The 22,907-nt window shown below is 47.1% G+C and overlaps 1 protein-coding gene across 1 annotated transcript in view; it reads right to left on the reverse strand.

Moving 5' to 3' along the window:
• Positions 1-5,846: 5,846 nt before the first annotated feature.
• The window catches only part of HS6ST2 (heparan sulfate 6-O-sulfotransferase 2), a 128,208-nt gene continuing 111,147 nt past the window's right edge, over positions 5,847-22,907 (reverse strand). Inside the window, exon 2 of the mRNA XM_053990551.1 lies at positions 5,847-8,710. Within this exon, the coding sequence (XP_053846526.1) occupies positions 8,008-8,710 (703 nt within the window). The 3' untranslated portion in view covers positions 5,847-8,007. The remainder of the gene's footprint in view (positions 8,711-22,907) is intronic.

Raw genomic sequence — 22,907 nt, forward strand, 5'->3', positions numbered from 1 at the left:
GGTGTGACCAGCTGGTGAGGGGAAGTGGCACCGTGTGTGAGTCAGCAGCACCACAGCGACCCTGCAGAGCCACCCACACACCACGGGCACGGACAGCCAGGCAGCCACGGTGAGGAATGTGCTCTGAAGGGCACCGGAGGAAGGCAGGACATCCTTAATTATAATTTGTGTTCTCTCCACGATGGAACTTGAGGACACGATGGAAGGGACTGTTTGGGAAAGCTGCTGCTGCCAACCGTTCCCCCTCTGCCTGCTGTGGTGCTGGCAGTGCCTCCCTGGCACATCCTACCAGCCCCAGCTGGCAGCATTATTTTGGCAGAGCCTGGTGCACGTGGGCTCCCTGGGCAGGATCTGGCTGGACTGGGGGATCCATGAGCAATCCCAGAATGGATGTAGCTGAAACACAGCAGTGGTGCCCACGGTACGGCAGGGCACAGGGGCACAGGGCTTGACAGGGACTCACCATGGACAGTCCTTCTCACCTGCCCTGAGCAGTCCCAGATGTGAGGTCCCAAATGTGGTTTTTTGAGGAGGGGATTAGCCCACTCACAAATCTTCAGTGATTTCCAGAATGATGGTCACATTCCAGGCTCCTTGGCTAGGGTAAGAGCTCTCCACCATTCCTCCTGGCTATTGCTGCCCATGAGTCACCTCTTGGCTTAGCTGCCTGCCAACAATGGTGGTACCTGGCACCACCTGGGCCACCTCCAGGTGTGAGTCCTCCAAGTGCAAACTCAGACACTGGAGCACAGGAGTTGAGGGAATCCCTCCTCATTATTCCCATATGTTTGCACTGTAAGAATATATTCTTCTGTATTTTAAAAATTCCACTTATCACTACTTTTTATTCTCAATTCATTACTCCCGGGAAGCACCCATAACTTTTATCTGTATAAATAAGCAATACACCCAGACCAGCTCATTGCATTCATCTGTCCACCCCAGCAATTAGCCCCTCTGATATGAGGGGCTAACCATGTGATTTTCTATTGAATTAAAAGAAACATGTGATTTTCTATTGAATCAAAATAAACACACGTCCATAAGAAAACCTCAACGTATTACAACAAATGGGGCAAAGGCAGCAGCAGTAAATGCACTTTCCAGCAACAGCAGAGGTTATCCCACATCATCACCAGCCCTGTGAGCTGAGGAAAGGGGATTTCCTGGCCTTCAGTCCAGCAGCAGGAGTTACTCCAGGTGTGGCAGTTCTTCAGAGAGCACCAAAATCCCAGCAATGACTGTAAATCTGTGGCTGGTGTCTGCAAATAACCATGGGGCACACTGGGCACCAGACAGTGGCACCTGGGGTCGATCTGGCTGTGGTGGCTTCTACCCACCAGAGCGGACACACAGCCTGTGTGCCCAGCTGTGCCAGTGTGTTCCCAGGATCACCGGGGCCCAGCTGGGATGTGCACCACAGCACCTTCCCTACAGGGAGAATTTTGGCTCTCCGTGCATTTACAGCCTCATAAAACTGTGAAGCTGCTCCCGGGAGCAGAAGTTCCTGCCTGGCCCAGGCTGTGAGTTGTGAGTGAGCACCAGCTACAGCCAGCCTGGGGTTTGCACAGGAGAGGTTTTGCCGAGCTGATGTTTGGGATGTGAGTTGGTGCTGAGGGTTTCTCACCCAGCCATAAAATCGCTTTCTGCACCCCTCTCTGTCCCCAGAGCCCTGCCGTGGGGCCGGGCTCAGCTCTCAGCCACATGCAGAGCACACCTGCACAACCAGGGATGCTCCAGGAGGGCTGGGCCCCCTGTCCCGTGTGCCCCGTCCCCAGCAGCACCTCCCCAGGGCATCCCCGGCGGCTGCCGCGCCCGGCTGGGCTCTCACCGACCTCCGGACAGTCACAGCCTGCGGGGACAGGGACAAGGACTGGGCCTGGCCCCTGCCATTAGCAGGGGATTGACTTCAGAGACTGATGCTGCTGAGGGTGCTGTAGCCATTCAGACAGCTTTATTCATTAGTAATTAGGCAGGCGTTGTCTGGCATCTAGATTAATCCCACTTTTAATTATTTTGAAACTGTGTGAGATTTCCCAGGCATTAAAGATTATGTACGCGCTTGCTGATTCCACAGCAATTATTCTAATGTAATGATGTCTATTAATACGCTTCCCAGCTTGCCATGCCCAGAGGGGAAATTCCCAGTCTCCCCCTGTGGAGCACACATCTCCCACGAGGCATAACCCCCCTATTCACCTGCTTACGTGGCACAAAAGAACACTTTCCATGTGCTTCACCTAATATTAATAACATTACAGAGCTGTTGCTGTATCAAGTACCAAGCAATGATAGCAAAGGGGAGAGAAATCCCTTTCAGCCACAGCCCACCCAAAGCCAGCATCTTACATTTGTAGGATGCTTTGAAAGGAAAAGGTCACAATATTTCTATCCCAAGACAGGCTACACCATTTCATCTGAAACCAAAGGTTTAATTCAGCTCGTGCATCATTTGAGCTCATTACAGATTGCCTTTACAACCTAAAGACAGCATTTAAAAGAAGAATGTAGTTTCAAAGAGGGACAATGAAATGTGAGCTGAGAACCTCAAACCATAGAGCTATTCCAACATCTCCCCTTTCCTTTGGTCTAAACATCCCCTGAACTCATCCATTTCCCACTATAATTCTCATAATTCCCAAATTTCATGTATCAGAAAGTTTGCTATTCACTGGCAAAACAAGTATTGTGCCATTGGCCACCAACTGATACTGTGGAGCTGAGAGAGTTATCAGAATGAGGGCTCAAGTGAATGCTGTGCCAGGACCCATTTGCATCCTTCTGCTCATCAATGCCCATCAGAAAATACATATATTTGACATTAATCTCTCTAGCTTATATAGAGGTTTATGTCCACGACTGCTTTTGCACCTATCAAGTGAAAACCTTATTTGCAGTCATATGAGGGAACAGATTAAAATAGCTGAGGATACCAAAAGGCAGTGGTTGTACTGTCCTGAAAATGAACACTCAGCTCTCACTATAACTATTTTGTTTGCTTTGCATATATATTGTTTCAGCATTTCATTGCTCCCCAAACAAAAAATGAAATAACCTCTCCTGCCTGGCCTAATGTATCCTCACAGAGCTAAACTGCATGACAGAGCTGCTGGGTAGAGACCACGGGTAATTTGGCTGATAGATCCTCTGGAAGCTCAGAGCTAAATTCGATTTCAGGCCCAAACTCGTCAGCCCGTCTCTAGAGATGGCAGAGCAGTGATATTAGCATGATGGCAACACCGTTCACTCTGAACTCAAGAAATGGATTAAATGAAATTACACTCTTCCCTGATGAGGCTGGTGGAACAGGGAGATTGCTTTAGGAAACCCAGAATTGAATTTCATAGGTAAGAGTTCAGATGCTGGGCTATTTGCTCAGGAAGGCTTGTGCAGGCTGCTCCTCCCTGGAGCCACAGCTGCCAGCAGGGCAGGAAGGACACGGTGCCAGCTGCCTCCAGAGCCTGGAGCCCACCCTCATTCGGATCACTGCTTGGTTTGGCAGTGCTCCATCCACTTTGGAGGCAGGAGATCCCATGTCCCCATCCCAGCATCCCCATTCCCACTTGTGAAGGACTCTCCACTTCTCCCTTCCCAGGCACTGCCACCCCACCAGGGTGCAGCAATAACCAAACCACCCCCAGCTCCACCCAAATGCTCTGGAGACAGGGATATTTTTAGTAAGTGGAAGACTTAAATTTATCACCTGCTTGGAAGATACCTCTCCTGCAGAAGACATCTCTGTAAGGATGACCTCTCCAGCCAGAGCTGCTCTCTGTGCCTCCCTGGGAGTACTGGGCCAGCCTGGCAGCTCAGGGCTGCAGCTCAAGGTTTGCATTAGTTTGACAGGTTTCCCCAATTACCTGATATTTCTGGCTCAAATTTAAGAGAGGACATGTATCAGGTTTTCTTCTCCTCTCCTCACTGATTTCATGAGCAGAAACAGATGAAACAGCAATTGCACTGGTATCTGTCAGGTGTTACCTGTGGCTCTGATATTTGGATAATGTGTGAATTTTAAAAACTACACAAAAAACCATTAGTTCATTTTCACTCAAAAATTACATCACTGAAAGCAAACATATTATAGCATACTAAAATGGATCATTTGCATATAAAGAGGATGCAAAGGTCATTGACAAAAATCAGCTGAGCAGTTCATGCCCAACAGCCTTTACATACCAGGTACCCTTTAGGAAAGCTTTAGTCCCAAACTCTAAGACCCAAATACAGCCCTTTGCAAGGCCACACAGGTCTCACAGTTATCAACTTCCCAATTTTTTGGAACCAAGACTTTCTCTTTAACATTAATTTTAGCACTACACGTCACCATCTCAAGAGCCCTGGGCTCCACACTGATTGGCCCAGGTGGATGCTGGCAGTGCCAGAGGTGCTGACATCCCTTTCCATCCTGGAAACTTAAGAGGCATCTTGGTGCTCCAAAGAGTTCTCTTAATGTGTCTCCAAGCTTTTCAAAACTTGCCGGAGGGTTTGAGAGCTACTTGACTCACAGCTGTAGCTCAGTTTCTGAAGTTTGTCTGTCCAAACACATCCCCCACTCCTCCATCCTTCCCCTCCTGCAGTAAGGGTTTTCTCAGCTGTCAAATCACTCCCCTCAAAAGGCAACCCCAATTGGCTTTACACCAGACTTCACTGCTGGGTGCTTTTTTAGCTGCAGGGAGGCATCTCAAATGACCTCCATCCTATCAGCAGCTCCTGCAGCAGCTCTCTCAGGGCACCAACAGACCTGTCTATAAAGCCAGCCAAATGCAGATCTGCTGGCAGACCCCTCCGCCCCCTGCTCCCCAGGGCTCAAAAAGCCTCACAGAGGTAAGATGCCCCTGCAGGTACTCACAGAAGGGCAGCTCTGTCCTCACAGGGGAGTTCCAGTAGATCAAGGCAAAGTCTCCTGTGGACACCTTCATGTCAACTGTCCTGCTGCAAGCCTGGCAAACTTGTGGATCTTTTATAGACAAAAAGAAAAAATGCCTCCATCCAAACTGTCAAAAAGTATCTTTGTGGCATCTCTGGCCAAGAAGATGCTCAGAGGGCTGGAGAAGCTCTGCTCTGGAGACTGGCTGAGAGAGCAGGGGGTATCCAGAGCCTGGAGAAGGATCTGGGGAGATCTCAGAACCTCTCCTAGTGCCTAAAGGGGCTCCAAGAGAGCTAAGAGGGAGTCCTTGACAAGGGCATGAAGGGATAGGACAAGGAGGAATGGCTTTAAACTGAAAGAGAGAAGATACACCTAAGATATCAGGAAGAAATTCCTCTCTGTGGGGGTGGTGAGGCCCTGGCACAGGTTGCTCTGAGAAGCTGTGGATGCCTGGAAGTGTCCAAGGCCAGGTTGGACAGGGCTTGGAGCAACCTGGGACCGTGGAAGGTGTCTCTGTCAATTTTTTTTTGTGTCCCCCAGAAGGGATACAGTGGGATGCACTGGAAGTCAGTAGCTAGGCAGCATCCTCCAGAGTCAACATAGAGGTTGGGTATCTCATAAAGGATATAAAAGAAATCATATATGTACACACACATAAATGTACACACAGAGAAACAATTCCTTAATGCTTCAGACCACTAACAACCATATTTAAATCACCAGAAATCACAGCTTGTTTTTCTGAGGGCTGCTCAGAAGTCAAAACCTCTGCAGTAACTCCTGAACCAGACAAAAGCCCAAAGTGGTTTTGCCCTTGAAAGCTGTAGTTTAAATACAATTCAGAAAAGCTATGACTTCAAATTCCCATACTTGCTGTCAACTGCTATTTCACTCATGTCAGAATTACCATCCATTCTCAACTGTGCAGCTCTCAACACATCGTCAGAAAAAGAAATAATCACATGGAAATCAGAAGTCTGTAGTTAAATTTTATTTATCAGTTCTATTGTTAAATGACACAATCAAAGTCAGTGGATTGGCCTGTAAATCTACACAATAAGACAGCGTCTACGGTGGAAATCAGTAGAATTTGATATGGTTATGACAAAATGGTATCCTTATATTCGTACATCCCCTATATACAATAAACAGTATACACAAAGAAAATGCAACTAGTCTCTGTAAACCATGCACACCACAGCATAAAAACAAGATGCACCTCCTGCAACAGGCCTCCAGCTCACCCACAGTTAAGTCCTGTTTACAGCAGTGCCTTTCAGTTTCAAGAGCGAATTATTTTCCCCTGTGAAAACCAAAATACAACTGAGACATCATATTGGCAACTGCAGTTCTCATTAAAAAAAAAAAAAAAAATTGCTGTACATGAAGTTATTCTCTTCTTGAAGCTGCTAATGCAGGGTATTGGTTTGCTGCTGCTTTGCTCTCCCCTTGCCCTTGGCAGGGTTGCTGCCCCCAGGCAGCCGCACAGCATCAGATGTAAAACCACTTCCAGGTAACTTAGGCGTGGAGCCGTAAGATGTTTTTAAAGCCTTCTGCCTCATTTTCTGCCCCCTGCCTTCATGGTGTATAGAGTATTACAGGTGAAAGGCAACAGTGCAAGTGAGCCTTGTAAGCATCGTGTCCCTGGGCCCACAGAGGGCCCTTCCCGGCTGTCTCGGCTCAGTGCCAAGCTCAGGAGCACTGCAGGACAAATGTTCTGAGCTTGCTGAACGTCTGGCCCAAGCCTTGCAGAGGTTTGTATTTTTTTTTTGCATAGAGATTTATAGGAGCCCCTCGCACCACGTGCCCCGTTTGCTGTCCTGGTGGGTCTGGGGGAGGCCCGAGGGCTGCGGGGGATCCCGCTCCAGCTCCGGCCCCGCACCCCGAGCCCCAGCAGAGCCTGCTCGGGAGCAAGCTGCTGCACCCCATGCAGCACCCACCCTTCTCCTCCTGTAACTATGGCTATGGAAAAACCAGCTTCCGTCATGTTCAGTCCTCATCTGTCATCGCTATGAAGGGCTCAAGAGCATAGGAAAAAAAAAAAGCCCTGTTCTTATCTGGTGTAGCAAAGATTTACTGGAAGTAAATCCTAATTCAAGTGTAAATCTACTTCCATTGAGCAATTCTCTTTATAATATTGCTGGGATTAGAGAGTTTTATGACTTTTTAAAGACACTACACAAATATCAGCAACATAATTTCATCTAGTTTATACCACCAATTATTAAGGAATGATAAATTCAGCATTATGTATTCTAATGGGTAAGAAAGACTTAAAATGAGACACTGTCACGGGATTATAACTTGGAGAAGGCTTTATGAAACAAACATGAGAATGTGCTGTAACTTTTCCAGAATGGTTAAAATCATATTGCCCTGAAAAATTCTGGAAACAGTGTCTATAACGTTGGCATCGAGTTCAGAAAAGTAAGTAATTTTTTTTTTCTTTTTTTTAAATATGAGATAGACCAAGCTTAAAACTCTAAACAGCAGTAGGTAGAAAAAGTTTAAAATTTTAAATATTTATATAACTAGAGAAATTACTTCTATTCATTTTAAAAGCCAATATTATACATAAAACTAGTCGATAATTTTTCTAGACCTTTACTGTTCCCTTCATCGTCCTCTCATTAACTTGGTAATATCATAAGCAGTTGGTGCCCTTGAAAACACTTTATTGAAATAAAATTAAGATAAAATCAAAGGGAAAAGGATTTGTTCATGTACTATATTGTGAGAGTATGCTAAATGCTCGTTATTAGGAAATGAGTTTGCTTCCCAGATAGATTGCAGCCGAGCATCATAAATATTTTCCAGCATCCCATTCTGTACTCATAACTAATTTAAGGATTTTTTTTTTCTTTCACTTCTTTTAAATAAATGTCCAAGCAAACATTTCCGATGAGCCGAGATGGCTCCTGTATTTCATAAATAATCCAACAAACCTAAAAAGGACAATTTAATTACACGCTAAGATTAAGTGTTCCACGTACAGTACAACATTTACTGCAAAGGCAACTGCAAAGGCAACATTTTGACCTCTTTTTGCTTCAGACCCTTGAGAAGCATCACTTGTCATCTCCGGTTTGCAGGCTGGGTTGGGCTCTGCTTCTTTTTTGCCTGGCAGGTGCCCCCCACTATCGCCGCCACCGCTCCACGTTCCCTGTGTAGTCAGTGCTGGAGCTGTTCTCCCCCTGCTCCCTCAGGTGCGCCTGCTTCGCCCGCAGGATCTTCCGCTGCTCCTGGCGTTTCCGCCGCGCCTCCTGGTGCTCCTTCTGCCGCATGTACTGGTACCGCTGCAAAAACAGGTCTTTTGCATAATCGTACAATTCCATGTCTAAAAAATTGAGGGCCTCGATACGCTGCTGAGTCTGCTTGTCTATCTCCACGCTGGAGGCCCTTGTGCTATTGTACTGCGTGAACGGCGAGATGAAGTTCATGTTGAAAGTCTTCTCAAAGAGATACTGAGTCTTGCGCTGGAACTCGGTCAGGCCGAAGAAGGCCATGCGCTTCAGGTTCTCCTTGGCACTGTCCAGCAGAACCTTGTTTCTCTGCTCCTCGGGCATGACCGACAGGTTGTAGCATCCCACCAGGCTGAGGTCGGAGAGCATGCGGACCTGGCGGTTGTTGGCCAGGTTGTAGGGGCAATCCATGAACTCCTGCAGGGAGCAGCCCGACCAGTCGTCCCCCGTGTAGCAGCTGGGCAGCTCCTCGGTGGTCGGGGAGCGGCCGTCGCAGACGTGCAGGGACGCCTTCCATGTCGCTCCTCGCTGGACGTGGCGCCACTCGCTCAGGTATCGGGACACGGGGTCACGCAGGATGGTGATGTAGTAGAAATTCCTGCCAAGGGAGAGGAAAACAGAGCGCTTAGTCCCGTGTGCCTCCAGCACAGAGCGCATTAACGCTCAAAATCAATACAAACAGGGAGATGCACTTAAGAGGCTTTCAGCAGCCCTGCTGCAGAGGCTCCTCTGTGAGTTCACCTCCGCAGGGTGAAGGACGGCTGAACAAGTCCCCGGGGGGAGGGTGAAGGGCTGCATCTACCTGCACACACACAGAGCTGTCTCTGCTTAACAACTGTTGTCTCTGCAGAGGCCAAGGGAACCCACAACTCCCCTCTGTGCTGGGATGTCCATGTGGCAACAGGCTCCTGCTGGTGCTGCAAGTGATGGTCGCCCCAGACCTTGGGAGAATACTTGAAATACCTCCCAGGATGTAAGTCACGGCCCAAGCAGGACACAGGCAGCTCTGGCTCTTTTAATTTTCTTGTACAACAGAGCTTCACTGACAGGTTTCCACAGACAGCAAAGAGCTGCCCGTGCTATGTTCCTGATGAGCAGTTGTGGGTCTCAGCTGCACCAGCCCAGAGCAGCATAACACCTCTGAGGAAGGGATTTCCTACAGGACCTTTCTTTTCACAGGCCAGATCAATGGGGCATGCCCAGAAGCCCCAAACCACTTCCACCCTAACAAGGACCTTGGCAAAGCCCACGTAAATCCTGTTTTATTCTCCTGCCTTCATCTGATACAGGACTGAAATACTGAGAGAGGAGAGCTAAGTGACTAATAAGAAATTAAAGGATGCATTACAGCATTGCATTTCTCTTACAACAGTAAGAGAAAACATTTTCAAGGATGGTAGTACATGTGGTGGACATTCTGCCACAGGGAACCCATCAGGCCACGAGCTGGAAAAGCTGCAAGTTCAACCACAGAACTTGCCCAGAGTTCACTCTGGGTTGCACGTTAATATCCACCATCAAACGCCGTGCTGTCCACCATCACAGCCTGAAGATGGACACAGCTCTTTGAACCTCCACTAACATGACCATGGCCTCACCTGGATGATGCTGGAGGAACACCATTAGGATACCAGCCATCTGCTTAAGCAAATGGAATTAAAGTACCTCAATAAGCAAATTGTCCTGCCAGAGAAGGCTACTCCTCCAGGAGAGGACAGCAAGGAGTGTGTACCCAGGAGCCCTGAGCCCCTGGGGTGTGATTGCCATGTCCTTGGTGCTGTGTAAGGAGGAGAAGGACATTAATTTGCTTTCTCAAGTGACATTGTGACTGGTCACCTTGCAGTCAAACTTTTGTTCGCTGTTGTTTCCTTTGGCAGAAAAGCCACTAGATGTCAATGTTTTACAGAAAATTGTCTTTGAACGGCCTAAAAAGTGAATCACAAGCACAAAAAGGATTCAACTGCACAGGGAAAGAAAACCTGGAGAATCACCATTCCTCTTCCTATTTAGAGCATCCACACTCATGAATAATTAAGTAGAAAGTACAATAAAGCCAAATAAAGCCAATGAGCCCAGTTACAGCATCAGTGGCTGGAAACAACAGCACTCAACACTTGGAGCTGGGACACCACAATCAGCACCACCCCCATCCTCATGCTCACCTGGGGTGCTGCTGCTGCCACCCCCCTGCTCAGAAGGATTTGGACACAGATTCACACAGGCAAAGGGAGCAAAAGTTCCTGCCACGATCCCAAGGAAGGTCCTTTTCCACATAAATGACATTCAGTGATTTCACAGTGAGAGTTGGAGGTAAGAGGGAGCAAGAAAAAAGCTCACTTTCATGAGTGAGTGGCAGCTGCTAACCCCACACTGTCCCTTGCAGAGATGGGGGAGAGTTTTGCTCTGTCTTATCTCAGTGGGTCTCTGGTAGCATTGGAGAACCCATCCTGGCAAAGAGGAAGGGCTTTCCATGAGCACCACCTCAACCAGCTGCTCCAACGAGCAGGAGCTGTCCCTGGTTATGCTTGTGCCTCAGGCTCCTTTGATGCAGCAGCAACACAGCCTTGTCAGGATCCCCAGCACGGGGAAATGGAGCATCTCTGGGACAAACCTAAGCCCCTTCTTTACCTTCTGCCAGGACTCCTGAGCCTTAGATCTAGTTTACTGGGACACTGCACTAAAATTATGACCCAACCATACGGCACTAACCTCTAACTATAGCAACTAACATACAGCAACAAACCTCTGACGACCGTGGGGGGCAAAAGCAAAGCTCTGTTTACCCCAGAGTCCCTTGTATGAGCTGGTCCATGAGCAGTTCAGCTCAGGGGAGAAGGCTGCAGGCACAGGGGTGCTACCAGCTGAAGGAGAAGGCCAACCAGACTGTATGCTCTAAGGTCATCACAGAAATCAATGGGGAGTTAATGCAAGAAGGGAAACAAATCCTGAGCCAAGATCGATACAGTGAGCGTTTTATTATAGTTCAAACTCTCCAGCCACTCTCCCTTTGTGCTCTTTGGTCACAGGCAGTGACAAAGTGTCTCCCTTGGCTGCTGTTGTAAAAACAAAACAATGAATAAAAACTCCTGTGTTGGTGGAAGAGGCTGTGTTGTAACAGAGCACTGTCAGCCTGGGCTGCCTCCTCTGGGCAGCTATCTCCATCTGTGCCTGCCAGGGGAATGCTGCAGTGAGGGAGACTGGGGGGGATGAGGCTGAGTAAAGATGCTCACTGGACTCTGCAGTGAGCATGGAGGTGTCTGGGCTTCCCCAGCACCCTGAGCTCAGGATGCCAGACAGGGATACTCATGGGATGCCCCAGGCACGGCCCATATTCTCCCTGGCCTAAGCACAGCTCGCTGAAACAGGCTTGCAGCTGTTACTTATTCCACCTTGTTATTTCCCAGATGAATCCTGCTTTCAAAAAATGAGATGTCTTAGAGAGAGATGCTTTGTCAGTTGCTGGGCCAATCTCAGCAATTTTATGCATTTCTCTCCTGCCTATTAAAATTCTACCAGAAGAGGCACTGACCCTTTTGGGAACATCAGCTTTTGCCCCAAGCCTCTCCTCTGAGTTAGGAATCATGGCAGCTCCAGGAAAGCAGCCGTGCTGCTCTGTGTTCATCTGAACTGAGCTTCAGAAAGTCACAAAAGCTTTAATGCATCCTCAACTCAGAGCCATGCCAGAGATGAATTTGGCCATCAGCACTTGGAGCATCATTCTGCTGCAACTGAGGAAGACATAAAGCTTTGCAATTATTTTTAGCTCTGGAGGTAACAGCTTGTTCTTTCTTCTGTCTTACCAAGGGGGTGTTGAGTTCCTGCCCATTCCTTGAAGCACATGCTTCAGAGCCCAAAACAACACGTTTGCAGGTAGAGCTCCAACTACTGTGAATCATCCCTCCAACTCAGAGCTGCACTCACCACAACGTGGCCTTTCTGATGGACTTGGGTGGCCCTGAAGCAGAGAAAGGGAGCTCGAGGGCAACTCACAAAGTAGGTTGACCCTGGAGGCATCAGGAATGTGGGATGATGTGACAGTGACTTGCTTCTGGTCTCTCCCTGAGCACTGCTATTCCTTGAGGAATGTGGGGACTGAGCAGTCCCACAATGTTGAGTTTGCTCCCCACGCTGCACCTGTTTGCTTTGAAGGATAATCCTGTGATCCTGTGGTCACACAGTCCATTCCTACCAGCCCTTTCCCCACCTCTGCCAAACACAGGGGCAGAATGAGATTCCCTTTTGTTCCTAATCAGTTTTTTTTTTTTTTTTTTTTTTTTTTTTAGGAATACTTGCATCAAACTTCTAATAGAGAAAAAAAAATTGAAGTCCAAGTAAGGAACTGTGAAACCCCAGGAGATGACAACACTGAATAAAGCCAGAGACTTCAGAGTCTGGAGAAGCTGCCAGGGAAGGGATATGCAGGTACCCACACCACAGTGCTCAGGGGGCTAATTTTGTGCAGAACTAAAGAGGTGAGGAGGGGGTGACTCTAATTATGCATCAAAATGGGTCAGAATTTCCCAAAGTCAGAACACATCTCACCCCAACCCCACTTCCCCACTGTTTAATTGCCTGCTGAGGTCGAGGGAGGCTGGAGGTCAGATGCTGGCAGCTGCCATGGCTTCAGCCAGGAAACCTGAGCCTGGCTTGATGGAACTATGAGGTAAGGACTGGAGAGGGGAGCTGAAAGCTGAACATGCACTCACCATTACATGCATTAGTGGATTAGTAGGTGAGGGACTGAGTGACCTTTTCCCATTTCTGCTGAGAAATGAGGCTGTAGCAAGAAGGGCTTTGTAGGTTACTGAAGGTGAGAAACCTACAGCCTTTGCACAGGGAGCACTGCAGCCCCAGAAACATCCCCATCTCCCCCACAGGCTGTTCCCTGGGGCAAACTAATGCAGGAAAACACAACTTCAGCACAAGGCTGGGAAGCAGAGCTATGATTTTCAGAGAAAGTACTGGGGCAGTCCCATTCACCATACACAAGTAAGGCTATGCTTCAAGCTCATTCAAACACACCCATTTGTATCTAGGTCAAGCCCAGCCAGATGGCAACCCTGGCTAGGACGTTTGGAGTCACAGACGGGGCTTGTGCAGTGAATGGGAGGCAATTTTATACAAGTGTCTCCATCTCTTTCAGTGGAGATGAGGGAGGCAAGGGAATTTGTTAAGTTTCCAGATCTGTGTGGGTTTTTTCCCCCCAGTTCATGGACTTTGTGGTACATTAATGGGCCAGTGTGAAATCAGGTTCTGCTCCAGGTGGAGATGGATATTTTGAAAGAAAAGTTCACTCTGAAGTTGCAGGGGCAAAGGGATAGACCAGATTTGTGCCACATCCATCAGAAATGCAAATAAAAGAAACTAAAACCCCACGGCAGAGATTCTGCATATGATGCAAAGGATTAAGGATGGAGCTACTGAAAAAAGAAAAATAATCATAGGGTTGGCACTTCAGCACCAGAAACAATGCACAATCACCAGAGCCAGCAAGCAGCACAAGGACATCCATGTCCTTCCCCTCCCCGCACAAACTGCTCATGCTGCTGAATAAAAATCTAGAGAGCTCACTTATAAAAGAATAGCCACACACTCATTCTTTTAAAAGCTTCTCAATTTGTGTTTTTTTGAGACGGTAACTTGTCTCAGCTCATCTGACCGCAGGAAGATGCTCCTACGTTGTGGCCTTGCGCACAGATCTGAGATCACATCTCCTTCTCCTCCACTGCTCCCTGCAACTGTGGGGAAACTGTGAAACTGTGTCACAGGCAGTGTCCTGCACTTCTCCCTCATCCCACACCACTTGGAAAACGTAAGATCCTGCTCAGGATTATTTGACAGCAAAGTCACAGACAATGACGGAAGGTCAGGAACGCGAACGGTGCGAGTCTCACACTCCTTGTTGTGCTCTTAGGAACCCTCCCCGTGGGCTCCAAAGCTGCTGATGGATTTTAATCTCTGGCAGAGGGTCTCCCAGCCGATCAATCATGGCCACCACATCTCTCTGAGAAGTCAAACTCAATTACACCATGCCGGGCACCGAGTGCTTCACTCCCAGAAGTTGAGGTTAATTCCCATCAAGAGTGGCCCACTGAGAATTTGATTTGCTAATACCACAAATTGTACCTCCAAGAGAAATACCGCTGCTGCCTAATTTGTTGGAGTCAGGCGTCTGTTTGGAGATCACTCAGAGAGAGGCAAAGTGTTCATTTAATACTGTGACTCATCCTGATTCTTAACAAACTCTGTCACCTAGAGACACAATCAGAAGGACAGGGGTGAGCAGCCTGGTGAGAGCCTGTCCTGCCTCAACCATCCCTGCTTGGAACCTCCCCCCAAAATGAGAACGCCTCTTCCCTGCCAAGAGCTGCTCCCGCAGCATAACTCACAGAGATGAGGCCAAAATATTTGGCAAGTTTACTGAGGCAGCGCTGGGAATCAAATGTTTGCATCCACTCTAGATTGGTCCCAGATGCTTCCCAGCAGTGATGTGGATGGCAAAGGCAGCAGTGGAGATGCATTCATTGCTCATGGGCTTCCCACAGTGCTGCTCTGCTCCCAGGCCTCCCAGCCCCACAGACAGCGGTGACAAACCCCATCTGGGAGTGGGAGAGGAGCAAGGGAGGCTGTCGAGTTCCTCGTGAGCTGCAGGGAGATCTCATGCCCAGTATTCCACGGCTGCCTCCATGCCCTGGATCTGGATCTGCAGCCTGGCTGCCCATGCCAGGGCCTCCCCTGCCACTGTCACAGCTCGTGCAAGGAGGCGACCATGGAGCAGGGCTATGGGAACAGGACTGCTCCCCTTCTCTCCTCTCCCCAAAGACCTCAGTGCAGCTCAGGCCCAGCTGCACCCTGGGCTGGCTACTACTTGTTCCTACAAGACCTCTCTTTATTCAGGCATTGAAATGAAACCAAACTTCCAGGTCCACCTCACCCAAAATTCAAAGTACAGTAAAATCTAAATGAACAAATCCTTTCTACATTAAGGAAGTGATGGATAAAGATTATGGGGAAGGAGAGAAACAGGAACAAACACCCCTTTCCTCTGCAGCAGCCTGCAAGACTACCTAGACTATAGTCCTTTACTCTGGGTCTCAGGGCAGCAGAAGCAAATAATGCATTAGCTCTGAAAAAGGGCCTGGAAGGGAAGGAGATAAGTATTTCAGGACCGTGAATTAAAGCTGTTAGCAAATGCAAATTTACATTTCCTCTAAGTAATCATTATGTTTTCACTTCTATCAGCACCCAATGAATCACAGAGATGTTTTGTCTAGAAACACTAATGGTGGGGGTAGGAAGCCAGCAGCCTACCCACAGCAACGGCAGCAGGAGAGAAGTGCCAGAGAAACCCATAAAAAGGAGCTGGATTTTTCAAGAACAGCAATTACATCAGCCCATCATTGCCCGTGAAATTACCAAATATGAAAGATCTGCGGGAAAAAAGCATTTCAGGCACAGAGGAAGGCAGCGATTTAGCAGGTCAAGGTACACATTCATATATGTGCAGGCATGGCATATGCAAACAAAGATAATGAAAATAAGGCTTTAAATAAGTAAAAAATATGCAGCCTCACACACGCACATGCTCCCAGCTACCCTCATGCACAAAATAATTGTCCACAGTGTTGCCTGCGGAGGGGAGAGCAGCCCTGCAGATCTGCCAGAGTGGTATTAATTTCATAATTGCTTGTATTATTAAGATCTCTGCAGGATACCCCTGCTCAAAACCAATTCAGCAAGAATAGTGACCTTTTAAATTACTTTTTTTTCAGCAGTGCATAAAAAGAGAAGCAAGTTTCTGTTTTTAGACTCAGCAAACAGAAGAGTGACTCAGCTGCTGGTGCCAGTCCCCAGTCCTCTGCCTCCACCCTGGAGTCTGGCATGGGAAAGGGTGGCAATGCTGGGCAGAGGGGCCCAGACCCATCCCACCCACCTGACCTGCTGGATAAAGGACTGAACTGCCCTTTGGAAGCACCCAGCTTCCATCACAGCCTATCTAGAGCAGTAAAGCTTCCCACCTCATGAGCTTGGTTATATGACAGAGGCATCAGGATGGAGGGCAGCAGTGGTGTGGAGCCCCCATGCTGGACATAGGAGGTAAAATGCAAGGAAAGGAGAGAGAAGGTGACAGGAGGATCAGTGTGTGCCATGCCTCCATCGTGCTGGATGACAAGCTGCAGCACAGGTGACACTGGATTTGTGAGGTCTCAGCAGCATGCAAGGCCTTGGCTTTGGAAAGTGCCTTTCTTGCCTAGGGCTATTATCCCTTAATAAACAGGAGGCAGAGCTGAATCTTACTCTTAATACACACTAAGAAAACTCAAGGTCTGAACGATGTCTTTTGAAACATTGAGCTCTGACACTCAGAGAGTGCCAGGAGCACCTTCCTACTCCAGGTGTGAGGAGCTGTCCCTGTCCCCTGGAGGTCCTGGAGCCACATCACACACATCTTCCAGGCGTGGTACAGCATGGCCCTGATCACAGAGCTCTTACGGATTCATTAGAAAGCATGGCAGACATCCCGAAGTGAAAAGGAGGCCACTGCAACAGAGCTGGGGAATAACCACAGGATGCTGCTATAAATCAGATCTTTACAACAGTATTTACCCCATCTAAATGCTGCTGCAGGAATTAGTTTCAACGTGTAACTGATATTTCTGTGGTGGCAAAGATCGAGGTTTGCAAAGCCTACACTCCATAAGCAGTGGTTTACAGAGATGGAATAGTGGCAGTTTTTCATTTTCCAGAGTCCACTCACCCTTCCAAGAATCTTAATGCCTCATTGATTCATAATACAGTACATAAAGATTTCATTTTTTCTTGCACACAGTGATATATTATGGAGGCAATCTATTTTGCCACTGAAAAGTTTGCTTAGTAGAGAAATTTGGAGTTTTGACATTCAGGAAATTACAGTCATCTGTAAAGCGCGATTGATATGCCAAGGCTAACATTTTCATTGCACTTATGGAGCCAGAATAACTATGCTAAAATATTTATTATATTCTAAAAAAAAAATCCAACTTCTTGTTTATAAAAAGCATGTATTTAGCAATAAAAAAGCTTTATCCTTATATCCATATATATATTTTAGCTATGTCTTAAATGCGCAAAGCCACATTCTCTCTGACCAGATGAAAATAATCAAGTAAAACCAGTATTTCAGACAGGCTCTGCGTGTGCAAGCAGAGGGCATGAGCTGACACGTGGCTGCATGGAGCTGCACAACAGCAGAGAAATGAGCTGGGGGCTGTCACAGCGAACCTGCCCAAGGTCCCCCAGGGTTGTGGACACTCGTCCTGCCAGCCACCCACAGGAAGCAGGAGATCACTGAACCCTGTGTGCTTCATTTGCAAGTTCTGTGGCTAATACGATGCAGGAGGAAGCGGGTGTGGAGGGCTCCTGTCTCAGCTTGGCATGCACACTTGTCTTCTTTATGAACATATCAATGTGTGTTTAGAAGTTGTGATTTATCCTATATCCTGAGCACTCACTGCAAATTCATAATCGCTGCCTGAACACCCCTCCCAACTCCTCTGTACGTGAGAGTAGCTACTATTGAACATCCCTGCCTCAGTGCTGGAGAAACCTTGGAGCTCTCAAGAAAAAGATTGTACTATCAGCCCCAAGAGCTCTGCATCTCCCACAATGGGGAATTAACTCCAGAGAGGTATTTATAAAATCATTTGTTACTATATCAGAGCTCAATCAATTCTCTTCAATAATACATAAAAGGAGGAGGTTTGGCTCACACGAAAGAACATAATTCCTTCACAAGCCATTTGCAGATAATCTTCCGTACGCCAGTTAATACATCCCACGATAGGTTATACAAAAGGGCTTTTAAAAACTAAATGGAGGATATATAGCATATAAAAAAGGCACATTAGTGCAACTTATATTTTGCTTATCATGACTATTGTGCATACAGAAATCCAGGGGAAATCCTTCCCAGTCTTTCTAAAATTTTGTCAAAAGCAAGCATCTATTGAAAACATCTTTGCAATGTAATTAATGAACTGATACTAATGTAATTCTCAGCCTGCTGCCAAAAGAGGGATAGAGGAATGGACAGTGTATTTACAGCTGCAACTTCTGCAATTTTAATTTCAGCTCTCATTGATTCCATTGAGCACCGTGAGACTGTATAATGAAGAAATCTGTATCAATTGAAAATACCAAGTGTGCTCCTGCCCCACCAGGACACTACTGTAATATCATGTAATGGAAGGGGATTCTCATTTAATTGAATTGGAAATGAAACACATATTAGCTAAGAAAACTTAATCAGTGCAATAATATTAAAATGGGCCACTCAGACAAACTATACTGATTAAGTCACTTGCAAACATTTCCGTAATCATCACTGAGACTTGTGGCGTTAATGATTTAAACTCACTTTTCTACTCCAGGGAACAAAACTGCAATTTCATAGCAGACAATTAGAACACTTTAAGCCCTCCCTCACACACTACAATACAGTCTCCTGGCAGAAGCACAGGACCTCATCCTGCAAGGATACATCTTGAGCTCTGACATACAAGGTCTGCATGGATGCTGGGATGTTTGATTTAAGATGGGAGACAGCCCTGAAAGCACCTGGCTGGTTGGGAAGTATTTCTGGGGTACTGGCTGTGGTTTTGCTGCAGACTTCATCTTTAATCCTGACTTTTTACTGATGGCACACTCCAATGCACCGTTACACACTGAGCTCCAAATGGCTCCCAGCAGACCAGGATTTTAAAACTTGTATTCACACGCAGTTGACATAACTGGATTTAAATTTTTCATGGAACAGCAGACTGCATTTCTAGGAAAACTCCATGGATGCATTTGTTGTGTCAAAGCTCAGCTAGGAGGGGTTTTACATCAGCTAAGCAAGCAAGACTAAATAAACATTACAAGATGTGCAGAACATCTTGTTTCCATGTCTGCTAGTTCCACCCCAAACATTTAGTAAAAGTATATCTTACTCAGTCTGAATCAGTGAGGACAATGCCCTTAGAAAGCCATGTTTAAAGAAAATGACACTTTAGGCTCTTGTACAACAGCCCTGAACAAACCCAGGGATGTGTCCATTGTGTTGTGCTCAGAAGGACTATCCACACAGTCCAAGCTCGTGGTGTGCCTGGAAACTGGAGACTGAGCTGGCAAAACCTCATCAGATGCTTTCCTGGCGGTCAATGACAGCACATTCAGCACCAACATCAGCTCAGACACATTGCATTTTTCTGAATTTCAGACGCTCCCTCTATGTTTAATTAATTTGTAGCATTAAGACATTCAAAATCCTACTTGCAGACAGTCAAAACCAAATTAAATTTCCCCATCTTTTCAGTGCCATGAAGCAAACTCCAGCCAAAGTGGCAGCTGAACTGAGGCCACCACAGAGAGGCAACAACCTGGGCTGGGCAACGAGAGCAGTCCAGCTCCCCTCTGTGCCAGCTGAAGGACTGGCACTGCTATGGAAAAAGCACCCAACTCCACTGCCCATGAACAGTGCTACTTGCTTCATCCTTTACTCTGGTTCTCTCACTGTGAGGGTATCATAAGCTTGGGTCAAAATCTGACCTTTCTTTGAGCAGTTTCTCACTGCAGTTCTTGAGCCCTGAGCTCCCAGCCCTCACCACCCACAGCCAAACAAGCAGGCAGCACATTGAACCCTCAGCTGGAGGGAGGTCTTGCTCTGGCTAGCTGAGAAACCCTTACAACCAAGCTGATTTCAGCTGAAGCCAAAGATATCCTACCCCTGCCAGAAGGGACATGATAAACCCAGTATGATAAATCTAAAGCAAAATAAACCACATGACAGGTAGGGTTATTCACTAAGGTCACAGCTCCTTCCAAAAGCATCTGCCATTGCTCCCACTCCCCCAACCTTGTCCTCAAAATATGAAAGAAAAAAAGGAAAAACACAAACAAACAAGCAAAAAAGGCAAGAAGCAAAACTCTTCTATGTGCAGCAAGAGATGGTTCGAAACAGTTTTGTTCCTATCTGTGAGTATCTCTTGAAAGATTTTCAGAAGACACAGTTCTACTCCTCCATGGATTATTCTGGCTAAAAATGCGTGTGACATTTTAATTATCAAGTACAAACGTTACTGCAAGTAAGCAATGAAACAGATGGTGTCCTGAATTTTACGGTACAGCCACATTTTCCAGCTCAAATTTACAGTTCACCAATCATCAGCTTCAAGTTCTGTCTCTACTGCATCTCCTGACCCATCTGAAACACCACAACCCTCCAATGCTGAGAGCACAGCTTTGGGAAAGTTGGGAAATTTTGGGAAATTCAACTCAAGCTGTCCTCCTCCAAGCAAATGTTTCCAATGAGGAAACAAAGTGGAGCACAACTCTGTACATCAAAAAAGCGTGGCAGATAAGGAGTGGGAGAGCACTGAGGAACTGCCCTACTCAAGCGAGCAAAGAGGTGATCCTGATACCCCCATCTCCATGAAGGACCTGATACCATTTGCGTATCTCATTCTCCTCCTCAGTGAACTCCACTCATATCAGTTATAAGTCCTGAGATTTCCTCCTCTACCCATCTGGTGTACTCAGCAGTCCCCTCAGAGGGTGCCCCCACAGGGAAGGGACAGGATGGAATGAGTGTCCCTTCAGGATCCACCAGTGCCAGGTCCCACATCACTGGGGAACAACAGAGTAGCAAAGCCAGAAGCTTTTCCATTAATTGTTGGTCTACCATCCTTCCAAAAAAATCCTCAATGCTTAAGATCAGAGTTGCAGTTTTACATGTTTATTTCCCCCCTCTTATGAAATATAATCCAAGACACAGGAGCCACACATGTGGATGAGGACAAGGAGGACCTGGGAATATTCATCTCCTGGATTGACAGTACCACAGCAAATGTGGTCCTTGCTTTGAGGAGCTTTATTATCCAGTTCAGACAACACACTAGGAGAGAGTGTGAGTTCAATGACTCCTGGGGGACAGATGTAGCAGCATCCTCAGATTTAAGCAGCAAACACAGTGAGTTTTCAGCCGTCCCTCTTAACTGTGTGTGGCCAGGCTGAGGAGCACATGATGCCCTCATTGAACAGGCTCTTGATTTAACAGGCTGTGACCAAACTGAATCCTGGAAAGCTTTCCTGATACTCCACTCCATTCATCTCCACTAAAAGGGAGCTGCTGCCGGGGCTTATGGCATCAGTGCGGCAATTATGACAAGGAAACATTTTCTGGGAAGGTGTCCCAGAAAGTAATACACTGAACATTTCCTCTCGCCACTAGCAGAGCTGAGCAATAACTCCTCTCACTGTTAGCATCAGCTTTGAGCCAGGTCTCCAAGAAAGGGCACCCTTCCTGTCATGCTGCTGTGCTGGCACAGGGCTGGGACCACCAGCTCTGCTCTCACCATTCAGCTTGTGTGGACACCTGTGGGACATGGAAGTACTCCTGCAAGGATCAGACAAAGGGAGATGCTGCACGGGCCAAGGCATGTATCTTTTGAACCCCAGTCTTTCTCCATTTTGCTTTGAAATGGACTGGAGCTTTGGAGGTGGAGGGGCCAAAGCCAGCTTTGCAGACAGGCAGTGATGCTCAGGCACAAAAGCATTTGCAACGTGGGCTCTGCCTCTTGCACGCAGGTTTGCTCACTGTCACTTAATCCAGCACCACGCTGGCATCCAGCGTGAAGGTGGCAAGATCTGTGGTGCTCCTCTAAGCCCACTTGGGAACCTCATCCTAAAGGGAACCAAACAGGGCGCTCGTAGATCGGAAGGGATCCGAGGACTGAGCTTGTCTTGGAGTGCGGCTGCTTTAACAAAACTTTCCAATGAACTCCTGAACCCCCAAGGAAACACACCTGGGTATTTTGTCCCCAGGGAGAGAAGCCAAAGCAGTGTCCAGTGCCCCCAGTGCTGGGGTACGTGGCCTGGTTTGCAGCAGATTGATGCTTCTGCATTTGAACTCAGCAAACAGGAGCTCCAGAGCATGGTGAAGTGCATGGCAGCAGCTCAGGCTCTGCTCTCAGTCACACTGGCAGCTGGATTGCTGCGATAAATAAACCTGAAAATCGACTGTCTGAGCAGCAACAGCTTCTTCCTATGTCTTCATCCCTGGAGGGGTTAATCTAGAATAATCTAATTTATTCCCAAATTGCAGGCAGCACTGTCTTTCCCCATTTACCAGATTAAGAAACTGCTCTACCAAATTTATCTGAACAATTCATTCCCACAAAATTACACTGGGTTTTGAACTGAGGTTAATATACTCCATTGTATCTGCTGGCTAAGCAATCCACTGAGGGGCCAGAATAAAGCACAGCTAAACGCCACCTGAGTGGGCTTTTCTGGGAAAGCATCCATGCAGGGATGGGGACAAGAGCAGCAGGTGCAAAAGAGATCCCAGCAGTGGCAATCTGGGCCAGGGCTCAGGCACAACAGCAGCACCTTCAGCTGCATCTCCCCCATTCTGTCATTAAAACAGCAGCACCCCCATAAGTCATTTCAATATACTGCGACTAGGCTCCTCTTCACATTATTTTAAACAAAATGACACTTTCTCTAGACACTTAAATGCATCCTGGTCTCATCACATCAACAGAGGAAGCATATTTTTTCTGTTTATGTGAAAGGTGATATTGGATGCATCATACATTGAAGTAGTTTGTTGGCTTCCTCTCTTGATGTAAGTAAGGGGAAAGAAAGTCAGAGAAGACAGATTTTAAAGATGTATGCATATGCATGATCATTTTCTAACCTAGAACATTATTAAATTCTTTCATATATTCATGTGAAAACTGCAAAAGATTATGAAAGTAGTGATGCTATCA

Source organism: Vidua macroura, chromosome 14, assembly GCF_024509145.1.
Source record: "Vidua macroura isolate BioBank_ID:100142 chromosome 14, ASM2450914v1, whole genome shotgun sequence".
Classification (NCBI taxonomy): Eukaryota; Metazoa; Chordata; class Aves; order Passeriformes; family Viduidae; genus Vidua; species Vidua macroura.